The 19,434-nt window shown below is 37.8% G+C and overlaps 1 protein-coding gene across 1 annotated transcript in view; it reads right to left on the reverse strand.

Annotated features, from left to right (window-relative positions):
- The window catches only part of LOC127654732 (potassium voltage-gated channel subfamily H member 7-like), a 115,659-nt gene that overhangs the window by 56,969 nt on the left and 39,256 nt on the right, over positions 1-19,434 (reverse strand). Inside the window, exons 4-5 of the mRNA XM_052142053.1 lie at positions 6,807-7,229; positions 671-882 (exon numbers count right to left, since the gene is read on the reverse strand). Coding sequence (XP_051998013.1) covers positions 671-882; positions 6,807-7,229 — 635 coding nt within the window. The remainder of the gene's footprint in view (positions 1-670; positions 883-6,806; positions 7,230-19,434) is intronic.

Below are 19,434 nucleotides of genomic sequence, written 5' to 3' on the forward strand. Positions count from 1 at the left end.
TTTCGAGATAAATTTCCCCAAGGTGCTCGAGAATCCACCTTCATGCTTGGATGGTCTTTTGATGCATTTTGAAGTCATTGAAAGAGAAATATTCGAAATACGGGTGAGATAAGCCAGCAGATTTGAGTGTGCGAGTGAGGCAGAGACAGAGTAATTACTGGTGTTTGCCCTGTATTCTCGCTCTCATCTTAATATCCCTGAGGTTAAGTAGTCTGCTCATTAGCATTTATTTGCATGCACATATCTGTTAGCTGCATTTGTCATTTAATGTCTATTATTTGCTACATAATAGAGTTGTAGTAAAATTATGCAGGAGAATTAGATACTGCTTGTTTGCACTTGTTCATGAGACTTTGTAATTTCCGATTTGACACATGCAAAATTTTGAATAGATTACACTTGTGACACATTGATTAACTCGAACGGTTGAGAAAAAACACATTCTCACCTGAGGGCCTTATTGAAAAACATGAAAGGAGACCAACTGATGAAAAGCTGTTCACAACCTACTTTTTAAACCTATGTAATCTGACATATTTCCAAGTCATCAGAATATACAACAAGAAAAAAAATGTGTAACGCAGGACCTGAAATAAGAGGGATTGAAAAGAAAAGTTGTTTCAGATGCGGAGCAAGTTGTTACATTTCATTAAACCTCGCAGAGTCTTACCTGCGTGACCTTTTCGGTGACATTATGTGTCCTATCTTTGACCTTTGGTGCGATGATGGTTTTCTCTGAGGATGGGGGGGAAGGCGCTTTCTTATCGTTGGCCTCAGAGAAGTTGAGTGCGATGAGAGGTATTTTGTTGATGGTGCTGTATTTGTTTAGATTGGAGTCTGACGTTGATCCCAGCAGACTCGACTTCAGATGGTTGAATGGTCCTGTAGGTAAAAAAAAAGAAAAAATTGTGGTCACTGTGAGGCTCTTACAATTGAAGTGAATGGGGTACATGTTTGGAGGGTTTAAAGGCAGAAATGTCAAGCTTATAATTTTAAAATGCACTTGCATGTCATTTGAGCTTCAAAGTTGTTTAAATCGTAATTTTTACAGTTATTTTAGGGTTTGCTGACATTACATCATGGCAACGAAGTTGTACAATTAGACGTAACTTTATGCAGAAAAGGTTAGTGAGTAATTTTATCACATTAAAATCATGTTAACACACATATTGTTTGTCTTGTGGATATACTTTAAAAAATGCTTTTACATTTACATATTGTGCCCCATTCACTTCCATTGTAAGTGTCACACTGGAAACCAGATTTTTGCTTTTTTAAAGATTGTTTTTTGGTGGTAAACAACATTATGCCACACATGCTGCCGATTGAGCTCAACTTGTATTGAACCTGGAATATTCCTTTAAGTTTAACTTGTGTTGTACCCAGAACATACAGTACCTTGTTAAGTTCAGCAAATGCATATTAAGATCCACCAAATATTGCCAATAGCTGAAAAATATAGTGATTATTTTTCACCCATCTCTAATCCTGCTTTGAATAAATATTGTCTATCATCTTAAAGAACCATTTGATTTTGGGTTAGACTGGGGTTAGGATTAAATTACAATAAAAACATTTTTTAACTCATTCTTAACGCAAAAGATCTTGATTGCAAACAACATCTACATTGGATGTGAATTTCTGAAGGAAACAGGATTCTCTGAGTACATGAACATTATTATCACATTTCAAGTTTGCAATTGTATGTTGCATGCGGACAGGACCCCAATGTGGAGCCGAGGTTCTTTTTAAAAAAAATGTGCGATAATGACCGACTGACTGTATATTATCCCACCTTTTACACGGCTACTTACCAGATAAGTAATTAAATGGACATAAAATATAGACTTAAATTGAAATCATGTTAATATGCGAGAATAAAGAGACCAGAGTCTCCAGAAACAACTGAATTCCACCTTCAGTTTGCTATATTTTTTATACTATAAATCCCCACTTTCACTTTCACTTTCACATTCTTCTTCTTTTGTTTTTGGTGATTCACTTTCTTTGTGCATATCACCGCCTACTGAGCAAGGAGGAGAATTTATAGGAAAAAATAACTTAAATATCGATCTGTTTCTCAACCACACTTATCATATGACTTCAGAAGACATGGATTTAACTACTGGAGTCGTACAGATTACTTTTATGCTGCCTTTTTCGAGCTTCAAAATTTTGGCAATCATTCACTTGCATTAAATGGACCTACAGAGACGAAACATTCTTCTAAAAATCTGAATTTGTGTTTTGGGGAAGAAAGAAAGTCATACACATCTGGGATGGCATGAGGGTGAGTAAATAATGAGACATTTTTGGGTGATCTATCCCTTTAACACATGGATTATGCACAGAATGAAATACTATCTTACTATTTACAGAATTCTGTGCAGTTTTATTTCCAAGTAAGTGAAAAAAGCGTGTTTTGTGCTCTGTTGTATACTTCATTCAGGCATTTCATGCATGCATAAAAATCGCATACTGTGCACTTTATACATACTATATACTCCAGCAATTGTAAGAGTAGCATGTTAGTGTGCTATTCTGAACATAGCTATGGCCTCTTCTGGTTTATTGATTTAATCTGAAGTGGGATTAGAGACATATCCTCAAAAGCTGACAGTAGCGCTTACAGCCGATTGGTTAACCGCTGATGGAAGCCTTTCAGTATGTAACATAGATTTCCTGTCCTGACTGTGAGTCAAAGCATCCGTCTCATTTAGTGAGATGTGAAGAGGAAGAGCATGTCTCAGATCTGAGCCGTTCAAATCCACCAAAACACAGCAAAGTGCAGTCCTGATCGTTATAATAGCAGTGAATGTTCTGCATGAACTAATCAAGACATCAATAGCCATATGAGAGGTGAAATCAGATGGAAAATGGGTAATCATAAAACGGCATGATGATGGATGCTTTGTATTCTGAATGCGATTTTGATAGCAAGAAAACAGGTTTTAACTTGCTGCTTTTGACAACACTGGTTTAGTTTTGTTTGCAAGAAAGGAGGATTATACTTTAGATTCTACAGTAGATAATTACAGTCTGAGACCACTAGAGAAAATGCTTCCTCATTAAATTTAATGCCGTTTAAGTAGCATCTCAGGATGCACTTCATGAAGTTGGTTGAAAGAATACCTTTTAGAAGCTCAGTCAAAGGTCTTTTATGTGCATCATAATGTGCATTAGTGTCCACATTAACTGCTCATGATTAATGACAACAGGCTTTGAGTAATTATTTGAGTATCTTTAGTATAATGAGGGATGGGAATCCTTGCGCCCCGTCTGCCGGCAGGTCTACCTGGATCAGGGGAGGGAAACAAAAAAAATGTGGCACCTACACGCCATAACAGCCATCGTGCCAAATTAACAAAACATTTAAAAAGAGAGGGATAGACCAACACGGAGCGGCAGTGGGACAGAGAGAGGAAATCAAAAACACTCAAACGGCGGTTCTCCGATACGCCGTAGCTTGGTCCTCGGCCACTCCTCCACCCTCTAGTGGATGAAAGCCGCACCTCCCCGGGCGGATCGGAGATGGTCCTCCGGCCTCTGGTTGACGGAATGCCCCGCCGCATTTTTGGTGTTACGGTAGAGGTCTCCGGGTAACAGTTCCAGGCAGTTGGTTGGGAGCCCCTCCTCCCCTCGTGGCCTGCAGCCATTCCTCCGCTTCCAGATGGCCGGGCTCCTCCGGCCTCTGGCAGATGGCCGCGGCTGCTCCTTTGGGGTGGATGGTACTGGCTGACCATTTATAATATGGACCAGGGTTCCCGGTCGGGTCACGGGTCCTCAGGTTTTTGTGGACCTGTGAAGACCTCTAGCACACACTCTATTGGGATGTGATCATCGGCCCAAAACAATGATGTAGCATACAAAGAGACTGAACGTGATCCACCGGCATCATGCTGTCAGATGAGGTAGCATAATTAAAATTACACAGTTATGATTGTTTTACTACAAACTTTGAGACTAAACTAAAACTACTTTTACACGATTCTCTGCAGTCGAACTTTATCCCTCTCGGAGGCTTAATTAGCCTGATACGGGACCAGGTGTGTAGGATAACGACCTGGCCCAGCCCTCCGCCCTGCCACAGTAAGCTTACCTGTCCAATAAGAAGAACGCCAATCCCCAAAATCGGTTTTGATCCCCAAAACTGAACGAAGGTCCCCCCCAGGAATCAAATGACCTGCCGATGTTCACTCTATTTTTCTCTCGACCGTGATCAAGTTGCCGCTTAGACAGACGGGATTCAGTATAAGGCTCTTGGGAGCGTGCATATACGTCACATCCTTTGGATTTTCCCGGCAAATGCGACCCGCTCCCTTTGCATGAAAATCAGTCTACAGGCTTTAATAGGCAACCTAGGAAGTCCGGGAAGGGCTCATTTTTTAAGTTGCATTACAAGCCGATCACAGATTTGCCCAAAAAGGTGAATATTACATGAAAACTGTTACATACTGCACATTTAAGATATTCATTTTGGCAGTGTGCCTGTTCCCATGAATCAAACCCACAACCTTTACATTGCTGGGTCCATGCTCTACCATTTGGTTACAAACACATGTGCTGTGCTTTTTCAAGCATGCAGCAAGCAGCCAAAGACAGTTATGCATTCCAACATCATGTTTTGTTACCTTTCACACTCTGCCCATGCACTGAAATGAAGGAGTAAAAAGATTAGAAGAAGAAAATAAGAAAACCAAGAAGCTCTATTTGGAGCCAAGTACTTAGAAGAATATCGAAGAGATTTTAATGGGGGAATTCAAGCAAAAACTGAAAGAATGCCTGCACCTTGTAAAGGAGCATTTAATTTCATTTTTTGGCTTTTGTAAAATGACTGTAAATTGATTAATGACTGCATTATGATTGCCATTTCTTGCAGTAAGATCATCATTCATCAAGAAAATCGGTGAAATCTATAAAGCGGAAGATTATACAAACCTGTGGTCATTAATCATGTGCAAATAATGTAGTCACTAATTCACATTATTATGTTTGAATTAATGAATTGCACTTAAAAACACTACTAAAACTGTGTTCTCTCGATGAACTTCATGAGGTGCATCCCCTTCTTAAACAGTATTGAAGAAGTTTCCATGTAGCGGGACACTTGTTGACTTCTTTTTGTTCACTATCCACTCTTACAAATCCATTTGATCAAAGTGTTAGTTTTGTAAAGAAATGCATATGCAATTGTGACCGGTCCTGGTTGCCCCGCTCCGAACGGGACTCGAACCGACGTCTCCGGCGTGGGAGGCGGTTGCACTAACAAGGAGGCTAAAGGCTACAGCCCCTAGCATCAGTCGCTAGTGCACCTCTTGAGGTCAGGAGAGTGAGTTTACACACTGCGCAGCTATCTACCAGCTGGCTCCCATTACACAATCACAATTTATGTGAGGACCCGCCGGCAGGTCCAAAAGTCGCAAAAAACGTTACGCTTAAAATGTTTAAGTCAGGCATATGGGATATCGTTTGAAAGCTTAGAATATGACATTTTCAGAGATAACCATCACTTCTGCATTTATGTTACATAAAATAACAAAATATGGCCTGGAAACATTCACATCGCCAATCAGCGCCACCTAGAGGTAATGGGGTGGAAATATTTATAGGAAAATAGAAGTCCTGCAAATAGCACCTAAATGGACAAGTCACATATCAAATGAAAGCTCTCATTCACAGGAATGCGACTGTTTAGTTTATGTTGTTGTCCTAATACCAGAGTTTGAAAGATCTTCAGAAGAATCACTAAGTGAAACATCTCTTTTTTTCCATGACAATAACTGCTGCTGTAAGCCCCAAAAAGCTAAAAACGTTATATCTGCTTTTACCTTAGGAAGTTTTCAAACAAATTGCAATTTTTTACTTTGAGCATGGTTTTGTGAATAATCCAATGTTACATCTTAGATGTCTATCTAAGAAAAAAGTATGCTAAACACATCATTGGAAATATATGTTATCGACTATTGATGAGAAAATGTATAAAATGATCAAATTAAATCTTAGCTTTCTAATGACACCTAGATTGAGCTTCTAGTCCACTCAGAGGCCGAGATATGCAATGAAATAATGAGGCTGGTGCATGAACTGAAAATGAGACTGAATGTCTATGTACATGCACATCTGCGAGGGCTAAAATATGTTATAGCGCCACCTACATTTCAGATCTGTATATTGTGACAGAAGGTGATAGAGGAAAATTATTTATTTATAGATATTGCTGCCATCTAGTGGAATAAAATAAGACTTTTTGGAGGGGGATGGCATAAACAGAATCACATTTACATGCAAAGTTAGGACACCTATTTTTTATTTTTAAGATTGTAAACATATACAGTATTATTTATGAATAATTGGAGTCCTTTTTTATTGAGGGTTCTGATCAAATTAGAAGCACAGAGCGTCATAGAAGTGGGCGGTCACTGCAGAGCTCTGTTGGCACACTTTGTTGGCCGCAGTTCTCTGATTGGTTAATTGTTTCCCTTCAGGATCATAGGTAGTGTAGTGTTATTTGTTTGTTTGTTTGTTTGTTTGTTTGTTTGTTTTTTCCTGGAATTCAAGACCAATAGTAAGGTAGACCTATGGTAGGTCTGTCTATAAAGGGTTATTAATAGTTAATAATCAATTCCTCTATGGGTTAAAAAAGAATGATGGAAATTTTAATTCCGGAACCAGACAGTTGTGTTGTAATTTTATCAACCCATGTGTTCCTGGGGAATTATACCCATTTCCCTGGTGTTGCTAGTGTTGTGTGCTATCACTTCAGCTAAAGGAATTTCTAAATGGTCCCATAGAAATGAAACTCTCACCTTCATTTGTGTGCCTGTCCCTAAACAGATGTTTAGAGTTCGAACTAAGCCCTTCGATGTCATGAACCGAAGAGGCTCGTCTTCTGCTGCACACACTGCCTCTGGAGATGGCCTGAGCAGGACTGGTGGTGCACTGGTTTTGGGAGGGTCTGGGGAAGTCCCAGGTGTGCTTGGGGGACGAGTGATCCAGGGGTAACATCACACTGACCGGAGACGAGGGATGACTGGAGCTGATGAGTGCCTGTATGTCGTTGGCCTCTGCTGGACTGCAACTGCCCATGGTGGGCGTCAAGGCCGAAGAGTCATCGCTTGCCCTGGGTGAGTCCACCATGACCATGTCTGGATCGTCCTGCGGGAGAGACTGCTTGCTGGCGCCTAAGAGCTTCATGGCTCGCAGACGGAAACTCAAGAATCTTCCTTTTCCTGGAGGAAAAATCCAAAAAATATGATGTTTCATGAGGTTTTGCCTGAAGCTTTTGGGCATGTTCTGTACACTTATGACAACAAAAAAGGATTTCAAAAGTTGGAATGAATAAAGATTTTTTAATTGAAATTTTAACGGGATTGCACTCTTATTCCTATTTTCTGACTGATATCACTGAATCTGGTGTCCCATGACAACCTTAAAGGAATATTTCACCCAAAAGTGAAAATATTGATGGTTGTGTTTTCCAGTAAAAATGTCTAAACACCCTTAAAATGAAACACATACAACACATTATATTATATATACTGTATATATATATTATAGATATTATAAGTCTTCTTTTCAGAGAAATCGAACAAAATATTGTGATAATTATGCTTAAAACAAGACATAATTAGGATTATTTTTCTTGCTCCGTTGTCAAATGGTTTTTTTCTCTGAATATAGCACTTAAAATCAAGCTGTTTACTTAAGAAGCTACTGGAAAACAACACAAAATACTAAGAATTGTTTTTACTTTTTTATCTTATGAGACATACTGCCTACATTTAAAAAAATATATATTTTAGACTCTTTTTTTTATTTACACATTTCAAATTCATGAAACTGAATTGAACATCGAATTGAATTGAACAATCCTTAATACAATTTTAAAACCCTAAATATTTTAAATGTTATTAAATTTAGTTAAACGTAACAAACATTGTTTATATAATAAAATAAATAAATAGCCAATTTTTTTTAAATATATTTACACATTTAAAATTCTTAAAATTCCATCGAATTGAAAATGTTTTAATTAAATTAATTTAGTTAAATGCAACACATTTCAGTTAGATGGAATTTTAATAATTTGAAATGTGTAAATATACAAATAAATAGGCTATTTTTGAATTTGAAATGTGTAAATAAAAACAGTAAGCTAAAATATGTATTTTATTATGGAAACATGTTTGTCGTGTTTAAGAAAATTTACATTAATAAAATGTAAAATATTTAAGTTTTTTTTTAATAAGGATTGTTCAATTAAATTTGATGGAATTTTCTTCCGAATTTGAAATGTGTAAATGTTATATCTTTTTTTTATTATTATATTTTTTTTGTGTAACATCTTTTGTTTTCTACTAAAGGAAAAAAAAGCCACAAGTGGTTTGTAACTACATGAAGATGAGTAAATAGTGACATCATTTTCATTTTGGGTAAACTATCCCTTTAAGCTCTGTAAAGAGCAAACACAAATGTGAGATTTTTTATGTAGCCAATCAGATGACTTTTTTCTGCTGCCAAAACCAGCAAGAACCATGGAAACCAGCATGCTGGTCTTAGCAGGTCTTTTCAACAGGGAAGTGCTATTTAGCATCAATACAACTATACAGCACAGCTTCATGGTCAACATTAATTTCCACAATACAACCCCCGGAGAGCAAAGATCGAACATATGGCTCATTATGCCGTCAGGCCTATAATGAACCCAACGCCCTCTGCTCCGAATTCATCCCTTAATATGGGCACAGCTCACCACTGCTTTTAATTAGCAGCTTTTCAACATGGGTTTTGACCAAACAAATCCGCCACTTCCCCATGGAATTAAATGTTTCCTCGACCATACATCAGCTTTGAAGAGTAAATTAAAGTGCAACTAGTGTCCAATAAATAAGGTCACTTTTAAGAGTACACTAATTCAACTGCACCAGGACTGTAAATCTTGAGTATTGTTGTTCAAGTTTCAAGAATTATATGTTTAATATGCATTTTACAAAACCTTTGCTATAAATCCTGCACCTAATTAGCTAAAAGACCATTAAGCAGGTCATTATTAGATAGTATATGGCTCAGTTACAAAACCTTGTGAGGTTCCTTTCAGTCAACTACCTAAGCACCTGCCAGGGCTGGACTGGCAATCTGCCATAACGGGCATTTTCCCGGTGGGCCGACGCACTTTAGGGGCAGACTGGCTAGTGGCCTTGGTGAACCGAGCTGGCCAGTGGGTCGGCCGCTAAATGTGCTAAATGGGCCGAGATAAGCTAAAATGAGTTGCAGCGTTATGCAGAACGGACCACAAAATGGCGCTGCGATATTACATTTACATTTATGCATTTGGCAGACGATTTTATCCAAAGCGACTTACAGTGCACTTATTACAGGGACAATCCCCCCGGAGCAACCTGGAGTTAAGTGCCTTACTCAAGGACACAATGGTGGTGGCTGTGGGGATCGAACCAGCAACCTTCTGATTAACAGTTTACCAGTTATGTGGTTTAGACCACTACACCACCACCACTCCATATGTAGATTGCCCTAATATGAATATAAATATATTGCATTATTGCAACAGACGAGTAAAGCATTAATTCGAAAACAAAAAATGTGGCAAAATAATATTTTTTTTAATTATTTTTATTCCCATAAAACAAGCCTAAAGTCAACATGAATCTTTTTGCAAACGAGTTCATCAATCTGTCCTGTTCTTGTGTTCCATCTGCGCTATATTTTACTGTCGGTCTATGTACATATGCATCAAATAGATGCTTTTGGAGTATCTCACGTTTTCAGGGTGCTGTTTCAAGTTGAAAGTAGTTAAAAAACCTTTAAAAATCATGACTCAAAATCTCTGCATTCTGTTGAGTTTATTCCAGCTGTCAAGAACGCGTCCTGTGTGAGCAGCTCTCTCTCTCAGTGGCTGCACTGCTTTTGAGTTTTGTTGAGGTGAGCTGACTACCCCCTGCTGACGCGGCTCATAAACTTACATGTACTTCAAGCTTAAATTGTTCCGATGGTAGGAAAATACGTACATTTATTATGAAATTTCCGTATGGCTCCGGGTACATGTTTGAACATATTATGTTTATATAATCACACTAAATGAATGTGTTAAAATCACAGCCTGAGTAAAAATACACAGCGCACATACATTTTGGATTTAAATCTGTCAATTATTAATTAGACTTATAGATAATGATTGATTTATTGATACTTTTTGGTTATTCAATTCATTCATTTTATAATCGACATTTGTCTTTCTTCATCCACCATTCTTGGAACAGTGTAGCTAATGATGCCTTAAAAGAACACCTTCTAAGGTAGCTCACAGAACCTATATGTTATGCATTAACTCCATGTATGGCAACAGAATGAGCTTACCAACTCGATTAGGCGATTAGGGTTGGCAACTTTCTACCAGCCAAATATGGGACATTCCAGCTTTAAATACAGAACCCTTTTTTTTTCCAGCGGGGCTCTCAGCAAGTATCGACGCTGACTACCACCCCTGGCGTCGCGAGTTCGAATCCAGGGCGTGCTGAGTGACTCCAGCCAGGTCTCCTAAGCAATCAAATTGGCTCGGTTGCTAGGAAGGGTAGAGTCACATGGGGTAACCTCCTCGTGGTCACGATTAGTGGTTCTCGCTCTCAATGGGGCGTGTGGTAAGTTGTGTGTGGATCGCTGAGAGTAGCATGAGCCTCCACATGCTGTGAGTCTCCGTGGTGTCACGCACAACGAGTCACGTGATAAGATGCGCGGATTGGCGGTCTCAGAAGCGGAGGCAACTGAGACTTGTCCTCCACCACCCGGATTGATGTGAGTAACCGCGGCACCACGAGAACCTACGTAAGTAGTGGGAATTGGGCGTTCCATATTGGGAGAAAAGGGGATGAAAAAAAAGCAGCAATCAATACAGAAAGACATTATTTTTCTGTCAAGCATTTTCTTTCCCATAATTATCTTAAGCCTTTTGAATTTTTAAAGCTCAATGAACCGGCTTCCTGCTACAAAAATTGGGTCATAGTATAGACTTCATACAGGACGGTTTGCAACCCTAGTGGCAATACACTGGGACTGTAGGACTAGAGTCCCTCTACAAAGCTTTTTGCTAATTGTCAGCATGCCTCATTCAACTAAAAGAGGTGCATCTGTTAAACGGAGGCAGGTGTGATCACTTAAAACTGCAGCATTAATGTGCTGGCTGCTCTCTCAGGTGCACAGGACGTAAACACTCCTGTGGAGGTCTGTTGTGGATGCTCGGTTGAAAGTGAGCCAGCAATGGAAATATGATGACTGCATCACTCAGCACACTCTTCGCATGCTGTCACCGTGCAACGTCGGCCGTCTGCTGCCACTTGTGTTCATGCATTTGTGACTGCACATGATACTACAGCAGTGCAACTGACCGATGCCCCCTACAACGCACCTGGATCATTACAGCTGGCAGGCGTTCACACAGGTATTGAAACATCTACTGTACGTGTTTGTGTGTGTGTCCATGTGCTTTTATTTTCCATTAGCATTTGTTTGTTATTTTCATAGTTACATAATAGTTGTTAAGAGCATAAAATGGAACAAAATTTGTGACTTAAAATAAAATGTTGCATTATACAGTTCTGAATCTAGGTAATGATTATCATTGTCCCATGTCTGCCAAACATGTGATCCAAACATCACCTGCAGCCTGAAACTCAACATTTGGTCGGATTTTACGAGTGAATGCACTTAACTGCAAAGCGACCTATAGGATGCTCCCTTGCTCCCTATTTAGTGAATGACTTAACCTCCAGTGTGCTGTCTGTCTTCACTGGTCTCAGAATAGTTTGAAATGCACATTATTTTCATCCTAACTCCATATAAAGCAAAGCTTTTCAGCTGTTGAATGAACACAATTATTCCCAATGTGATAATGCACAGTAAATATATAGGCATGCATTTACTGATGTTAATGAATAGAATTGTATTGCATAATGATAACAACATAACAGATTTCACAATGTATATTCAAATGCAGTGAAATGACACACAGATGTGTTAGAGTTAAAAATAACTAACATGTATTTTCTACTTTTGAGGGAATAATGTCCCAATATCCTCGTATGTGGACATCATGTTTATCAGGGCACTGCCACGCTTAAAATAAACGGATTTCTTAAAGCGGCATATCAAACGAAACTAGAGACTCTCCTCTATACAACCAAATAGGTTTCAATGAAAACACTTAAAAAGATTTCATACCAGAGGCACTTTTGTTGACAATGCATCCATAGGAGTGCTTCAAGGAAATGGACAGCATGCTGTTGTGTCATGTGACTTAGTGCAGCTGAAGATAACCCTTTAAATTACAGTCTAGTGTCTTGTGAAAAGTATTCAGTCAGTTTATATTCATTTAAATGATGCTTTGAATATAGTGAAGCTAAAACACAACGTCCACGCCTGTGGACGCGGGGACGCACGAGGTTATGGAATAATTCACCCAAAAGATTCTGTTTGTGTTTGATTTTTACATTCAACTAATGTGGTGGTTACTGTAATTTACTGTTTCTACCTCCAAAAGGACAAAAAGCATCATAGAAATATCATAGCAGTAGTCAAAGCCACAAGTCTAAAGAAGTTACGTTTCAAATTTGAAGATGATCGAACAAAAAATGAGGTTCCTGCAAGCTTTTTTTCTCTGTAAAATCGCTGGAAGAATACGGAGTAAAATTAAGGCTCCGCCTCTCAAGACGACACTAAATCTGACGGCACTGCTTGGCTATTATGAATAAAACAACGCCCCATTTTTAAAAATAGACTTTGGAGACGGCTCATTTGTTTATGAGACTAATATATCAGATCATATACAGTTTTACTACATGAATGCTGCTCAGATTGCAGTTTGTTGAAGAACGATGACGAAGGCGAGATCTCATGTAAACAATGGAGAATATATCAATATTTCTCACATTTATCACTTTTATGGACAAAAAGTGCTATTGGATGTTTTTCAATGAATGCTTGTCATGTATTATTGACCCAAGTGTGTTGAACTGGATTCATCTGGCGATCATGTTTGAAAAGATGTATCATGTTAACATTAATTACATTTATAGATGGTAAATGATATATTAAATCTAAGCGTGCAGTCGATTGCACCCTGAGTGCTACTATGATGTTTAAATTAGGGCTGTCAATCTATAAAAATGTTTAATCGAATTAATTACATGGTGTCCCGATTAATTAATCGCAATTAATCGCATATTTACATTTATGCAATACATATACATGCATATACAAATATTTGCTGAGAAACCCCCTCATATAACAATAATTCAATATATAATGAAGAAATAATTATACAATTATACAATAGTTATCTTTAAATATTTTAAAATGATATATATACAGTATAAAATAAAAATATTCAGATAATTAAAATGCATTACATTCTTGTAGCAGAAGAGTTCATCATTGATAAGACAAAAAGCAGCTTTAGAATACAATGTATTGTTTACTACCATATTATTGATCATATTGATCCATTTCACAAGTGAATTTGTCGATCAGTTGGAGATTTATTATGAGGGCTTGTTTAAGGACCCGTCAATGTACACCTGCGTCAGACATGCTTGTGTAGCGTCTCCAGTGAGTCCCGTCATAAACATACAATGTTTTAGGACACTGTGTCAAGTTAAATATAGTTTAATACTTAGAACACATCTTGAGGTACCTTAGTTCGGATTTGCGCTCCATCAAGTGTTTTGAAAGCAAGAAAGTAACGCATGTTTGTGTTGTTGCTGCTAAAGGGTTGTTTTGTTCACTGTATAAACTGTGTGTTGCTCATACAGCTGGAGTTTCACTTACTGCCCCCTGGAGTAAACAGGTGGTACTACAAGCTTGCATTTATCAGGAATCTTCCTTATTACAATCCGGGGGCATTGCGATTAATTGCGTTAATTTTATTTAATGCATTATTTTTTAGAAAATGAATCGCACTGAATTAACGTTAAATCGACAGCCCTAGTTTAAATACTTCTTTAAAATATTTATATTTAAATATTGTATAAAACATTTCTTGCATTGCATTAATGAGAATTGGGGAGTAAATTATGTGCATAATTGTCCTGAAAATAATGTCACATTGTAAAAATTCTTAATGGCCTTAAAAATAGATTTAATTTTCTATAAGCATAACATAATTTCTTAATTGCTTCTTTTCATTTTGGAGTGAAAATAGACTAGGACATTTTCTTGACGGGTTTCATGAAAATCCCCTATTCATCCCCATCCACCCACCACACCCTAACATTGTGGCGAATATTTCATACAGGCAAGCAGTGCTCAGTCTTGTTCTGCATGTCCTCCAAAAATCAATAATGAACAATTACTCTTTATGTTTCAAATAAAGGGAATGTACTGTACAGTACAGTACAATCATGCATTATATCTCATTTCACAGTGTTTAGACGGAGTGGATTCACATCTATGAGCTATAATACAATTCTAATGCACTTAAATGACTTTCTAAAAGCTCTGGACAAAGATCCAATTAAGCTGTGAAGAGAACGAGTGTCTGAGATCTATCTGATATCACTGTTAACAATGCTGTAATGTGTTTCCACAAACTATAGTCCAGCACTCTGACAGAGATGACACAAGGAAGAGATCCTAAACATCATTTCTACAGGACAGAGAAGTCAAACTTCAAGCTTTGTGATTGTAAATGATGTTTTCGGCGAGTAAGCCAGTCCAAAGTGGAGAAGATAATTAACCATAATGAGATATTAAACCATTATGACCTCTTCTCTTCACTTCCTGACATTAATCCTCAATCATGTTCTGCACACAAGATTTATCTCTCTCTCTGTCGTCTGGACTCCATTGTCTGTTTTCCAGCAGATCTCATCTAAAACACAACCAGAAACTCTAGTCTAAAAGAGAATTGAAGTAGACCAATTCAACATAATGAATGTGAACAGGGCTATCAAGCTTCTATTTTTAACGTGATTTCAATACAAAACATTGTAGGCTCTGGGATGATATTCTAAAATCCTATAAAATCATAACTGGGTTAGTCCACAAGCACATATTTAATATCCAATGTTTTCATTTGTATACCAAGACTTAATCCTGCTGTATAAATGGTTTTGAATGGAAGACGAAATGGCCAATACAGGCTGTTTTATTTCATTACAGCACAGAGAAACAGAGAAACAAAACATTCGAAAGGGCTTTCAATCCTAACAAATTATTCATGAAGCATGTGAGCTAACACACAAACCGCATATGGCGTCTGAAGTATATTTGCTTCAAATTGAAGGTCATACACTCTTTGGATAGCATAATTCTAATGTGCATTAGCATGTAAATTGACTTCAATTTGATTTAGTGTTTTCTTATCATAGTAGAGGGCTGGTCAGGTGACGTTTGCTATTCAACCTGATCGAGCTTCTATTTCAGTAGAATCTGGGATAACATCCCATGATTCGTGCTGTTCCATTGGTTGCTATGATACTGGGAAGTATATGCATAATTTGTTTCTTTTTTGCTCCTAAAAGTCACTTCAGTCTGAATTTGAACGGGTGCCACAGTTTTCTGCATATAAATATGTCGCATGTGATCTAATCTGGTATTGAGCTGCATGTTTGGGTTAATACTAGTCTACAGCTGTGTTTTTGCTGTCCCGTTCCAGACATTTTAATGTGCTTTAGTTTTTTTATCATTAAAGTAAAAGGTGTGAGAAGCATGTAACATGTGATAGAATAATGTAATTCGCTATTTACAGGTAATCTTGTCTTGACACCCAAACACAAAATTGTGCTTCTTAATAATGACCTCATTTTCTGTCTATGCTTCACACAAAGCTATCGTATATCTCGCATGTGACTATTAGGGATGGTAGGACCGATCCTAAAGTCTCTCAGATGTTGTATCGAGGAAATTGAGCCACACATAAAAATAGAGTTTTAATGCTTTTAACCCTTTAAGCTCTGATGGTGTTTTCCTGTTTCAATGGCATACCCACAACTACAGGCTTATAATTTGACAAGAATAAAAAGGAAGCTCTAGTGTTTGGTATCAATGTAAAGAACTTTACATATTGTTTAATGATATAGATTATGATATATTCTGAGACTCACAGCCTATAGAATTGCTGAAATAAGCCAATTCATTTGTTTTTATGATTTTAAATAATACAGCTCGCCTTCTCCGAAAATACTTTATTTTGTTCCCAATCATGTCAACTGTAACTGAGAAAAATTGTGTGGCGATAAGACAAAGCAAAAAGTTAGAGCCTTAGAAATAAAAATATCCTATATGTTTAAGTGTCCAAAAGCCTCTCCAAACAAATAAAACATAATAATTTTACATAACAACTAATTACACATGCAAACACAACAATGACTAAAGGTTTGCATAGCATGCAGATGTGATTTAAGAAATGAGATTTCACAGAATGAGTTTCATTCTGTGCCATTTGAGTCATCATTGAGTCTGTGTCATGTATTTGGCGCCATCTCCTGGTGGTCATATGTAACATTCTGCTTTGTGTGGATTGTCTAATGATCTATGTATCCTATTACCTTGTGTGTGTGGTCTCATTTGAAAGATAATAACCTTCTCAAAGTAATGGTACGATATAAGTTATGAGCGAAAATGCGCCATTCAGGCTAAACCTGTTCACATGAAACATACTGTAAATTTCAAAGATATTTGAAATGGGTATTTATACACGTACTTAACTATTACTTTCTATATCTTTTGTCTGTTAGTAAAAAAAATAAGCTGGTTGAAATCTACTCTTTGAGAGCTTTCCAACAACATATGACACATGGGTATGTTTAATGTTTTTACTGATCGCAATACTATCCACAGTGCAACATTACTAATAAATTATCAAAACATAACACCTCTGATTTGTTTGAAAAGCACTTGTTCAGTTTTGGTCAAAATGCCCACATGCACTGGAAAGAAGAGCTTCTAAGCTTTCAAACAAAACCCTATTTGTGTTGGTCAAGACTGTTTTATTATAATTGTTTTCTCTGAGGCCCACTGGCGGGAGCTTAAAGGGTTAAGCTAGTGATTATATTATTTAGTTGCCATTAAAATGAATGCGTTTAAGTCGAACAAATAATGAATGGCAATTAAAGAAAAACAAAGCAAAATAAAAATAGCGACCAAATTTATTGTGACATTCTTGTTTTAAGTTTATTTAGACTACAAGTTGTTAAATCATTGACAGTGTTCTGTAATTGTTAATAAACTAGAAACAAAAACAGAAGTCCCCATTTTATATTTTTGATATAGCAAGAAAATAAGAAAAATTGGTCTCATTGATAGTATTTGGTATCTGATCAAAGAGAGAATAAGTGATATTGCCCATCACTAATGGCTATTGAAGACGTGACAATATTCATATTTTCTCCAGCGATACTTGGTTGTATGTGATACCTAACATGCGATTACGATGTGTATTTAAGGCCACGTCGACACTAATGCATATTCGTTTGAATAGTCGGTTTCTGAATGCCATCGTTTTCCAAAGTATGCAGTTACGGAGGGTATTTTCTAAAGTCTTTGTTTTCGTTGGAGGAAACCGCCATTCCGGTGTGGCTTAGAGGTGTAAATGTACCAAAAACAATGTGTTTTCAAATGAAAACATATCAGTGTGTATGTTGCCCAGTCAAACACACTTGTCGTAGTAGTAGTGGTTCACTGGGTTTGTGTCCAGGCCTTATTGTAACAAATCAGAGATTGGTGCTGAGTTTGTGTTGACATATCTTCTCCCTGACACCCAGGGGCACCAAACATGCAGCAACATTCCCTACTTAAAATAACCTTCACCTGGAGCAATGCACTTTGCTAAGTGAGTGTTCCAGAGGCCGGAGTAGCTGTGCAGGGCTGTAAACGACCTCACAACCCCTGCGTACATGCAAAGATGCGTCATCATCATCATGATGCCTGTTTCACTGTCAGACAGTGTGGAGGAAACTGGCCTGCAGGTAACGGAAGTTGTCGCCATGGAGACCTGATGATAAATGCGTTACTCTCATCAGCTTCTTTTATCATCTTCACTAAGAATCTTTCTGGATAGTCTAAAGGCTAACAGGAAGAACAGGCTTCTTTTAATTCGCTTAAAAATTCAAACGTTTTTCTTCAGGTAAGGTGTTCGCTTGGTGATATTTCTCCTGTTCGCTTACATCACTGAGATTCTTGGCTTGTTGAAGAGCATTGATGAATGGTTCAAACTAATTGTGGGTGTGGTTTGGACGTTCTTTCTTTGTTTATTTTCCTCAACAAATTATTTTTTAAACGATGCCGGCTTGTAGTAACGAAGGCTTCGTTGGCCTACGGTTCTTCCATTGTATAAATTAGGCTTAAAGTGTGTCATTTCCACACTGCTAGCATCACCAACGAGTCAGTGTTGTTGTGTTGGAGCTATTTGCTATTATGAGCGCTTACGAGGAAAAATAATCTCTGGATATGACAACGTTTGCCAGGTTTGTGCCTTCAAATATGTAAAAAGATATTTAGAGTTTTATTTGAGGCATTTCGTAATGGGCAACCTAGAGATCTACGAGCTAAACTGTATATTCTGCATTGTACTTTAACATTGCCTGAATTTCTATATCTGTACTTATTACTTTTGTATGGACAAAAATGATCACATACACACATTTCCACTTATCTCATTTTTATAAAATTATAAACTTCACATTTCTACCTTTAAACCCTCCAAATATTTGCCCCATTCACTTCCCGTGTAAGTGCCTTACCGTGAGCTCGATTTTTGCTTTTTTGACAGACTAGGAGGGACGGGATGAAATTATTTCTGTGGTAATCAACTTAATGCCACAAATGCTGTTGATTGATCTTAACTTGCATTTAACCACGGAATATTCCTTTAAGCTTTTTCCGAGAGCGTGCAACTAAATCCACCAACTCAATTTGATGTAAGGATGGGTCACGATGGTCGCTTAGTCAATTTGTGAGGTCAACTAGTTTATCTAGAGTTTTTCTTATAAATTTTGTATAATTAAAAATTTTTTGGTTTGTTTTTTATTTTCTCCTTGTGTTCTCCCAATTTGGAATGCCCAATTCCTAATGTGCTTTTAAGTCCACGTGGTGCCGTAGTGACTCTCCTCAATCCGGGTGGCGGAGGACGAATCCCAGCTGCCTCCACGTCTGAGACCCTCAACATTGCCACAAAGACATAGCGCGTGTGGAGGCTTCATGCCATCCACCGCAGCATCCACGCTCAATCACAACGCGCCCCACCGAGAACGAAGCACATTATAGTGGTCACAAGGAAGTTACCCCATGTGATTCTACCCTCCCTAGCAACCGGGCCAATTTGCTTTCTTAGGAGACCTGGCTGGATTCAATCCTGGGACCCTAGCAATCTCCAGGGGTGGTAGCTAGCGTCTTTACTACTGAGCTACCCAGAGTTAAAAATAGTCC

The sequence above is a fragment of the Xyrauchen texanus genome, chromosome 14 (assembly GCF_025860055.1).
Source record: "Xyrauchen texanus isolate HMW12.3.18 chromosome 14, RBS_HiC_50CHRs, whole genome shotgun sequence".
Lineage (NCBI taxonomy): Eukaryota > Metazoa > Chordata > Actinopteri > Cypriniformes > Catostomidae > Xyrauchen > Xyrauchen texanus.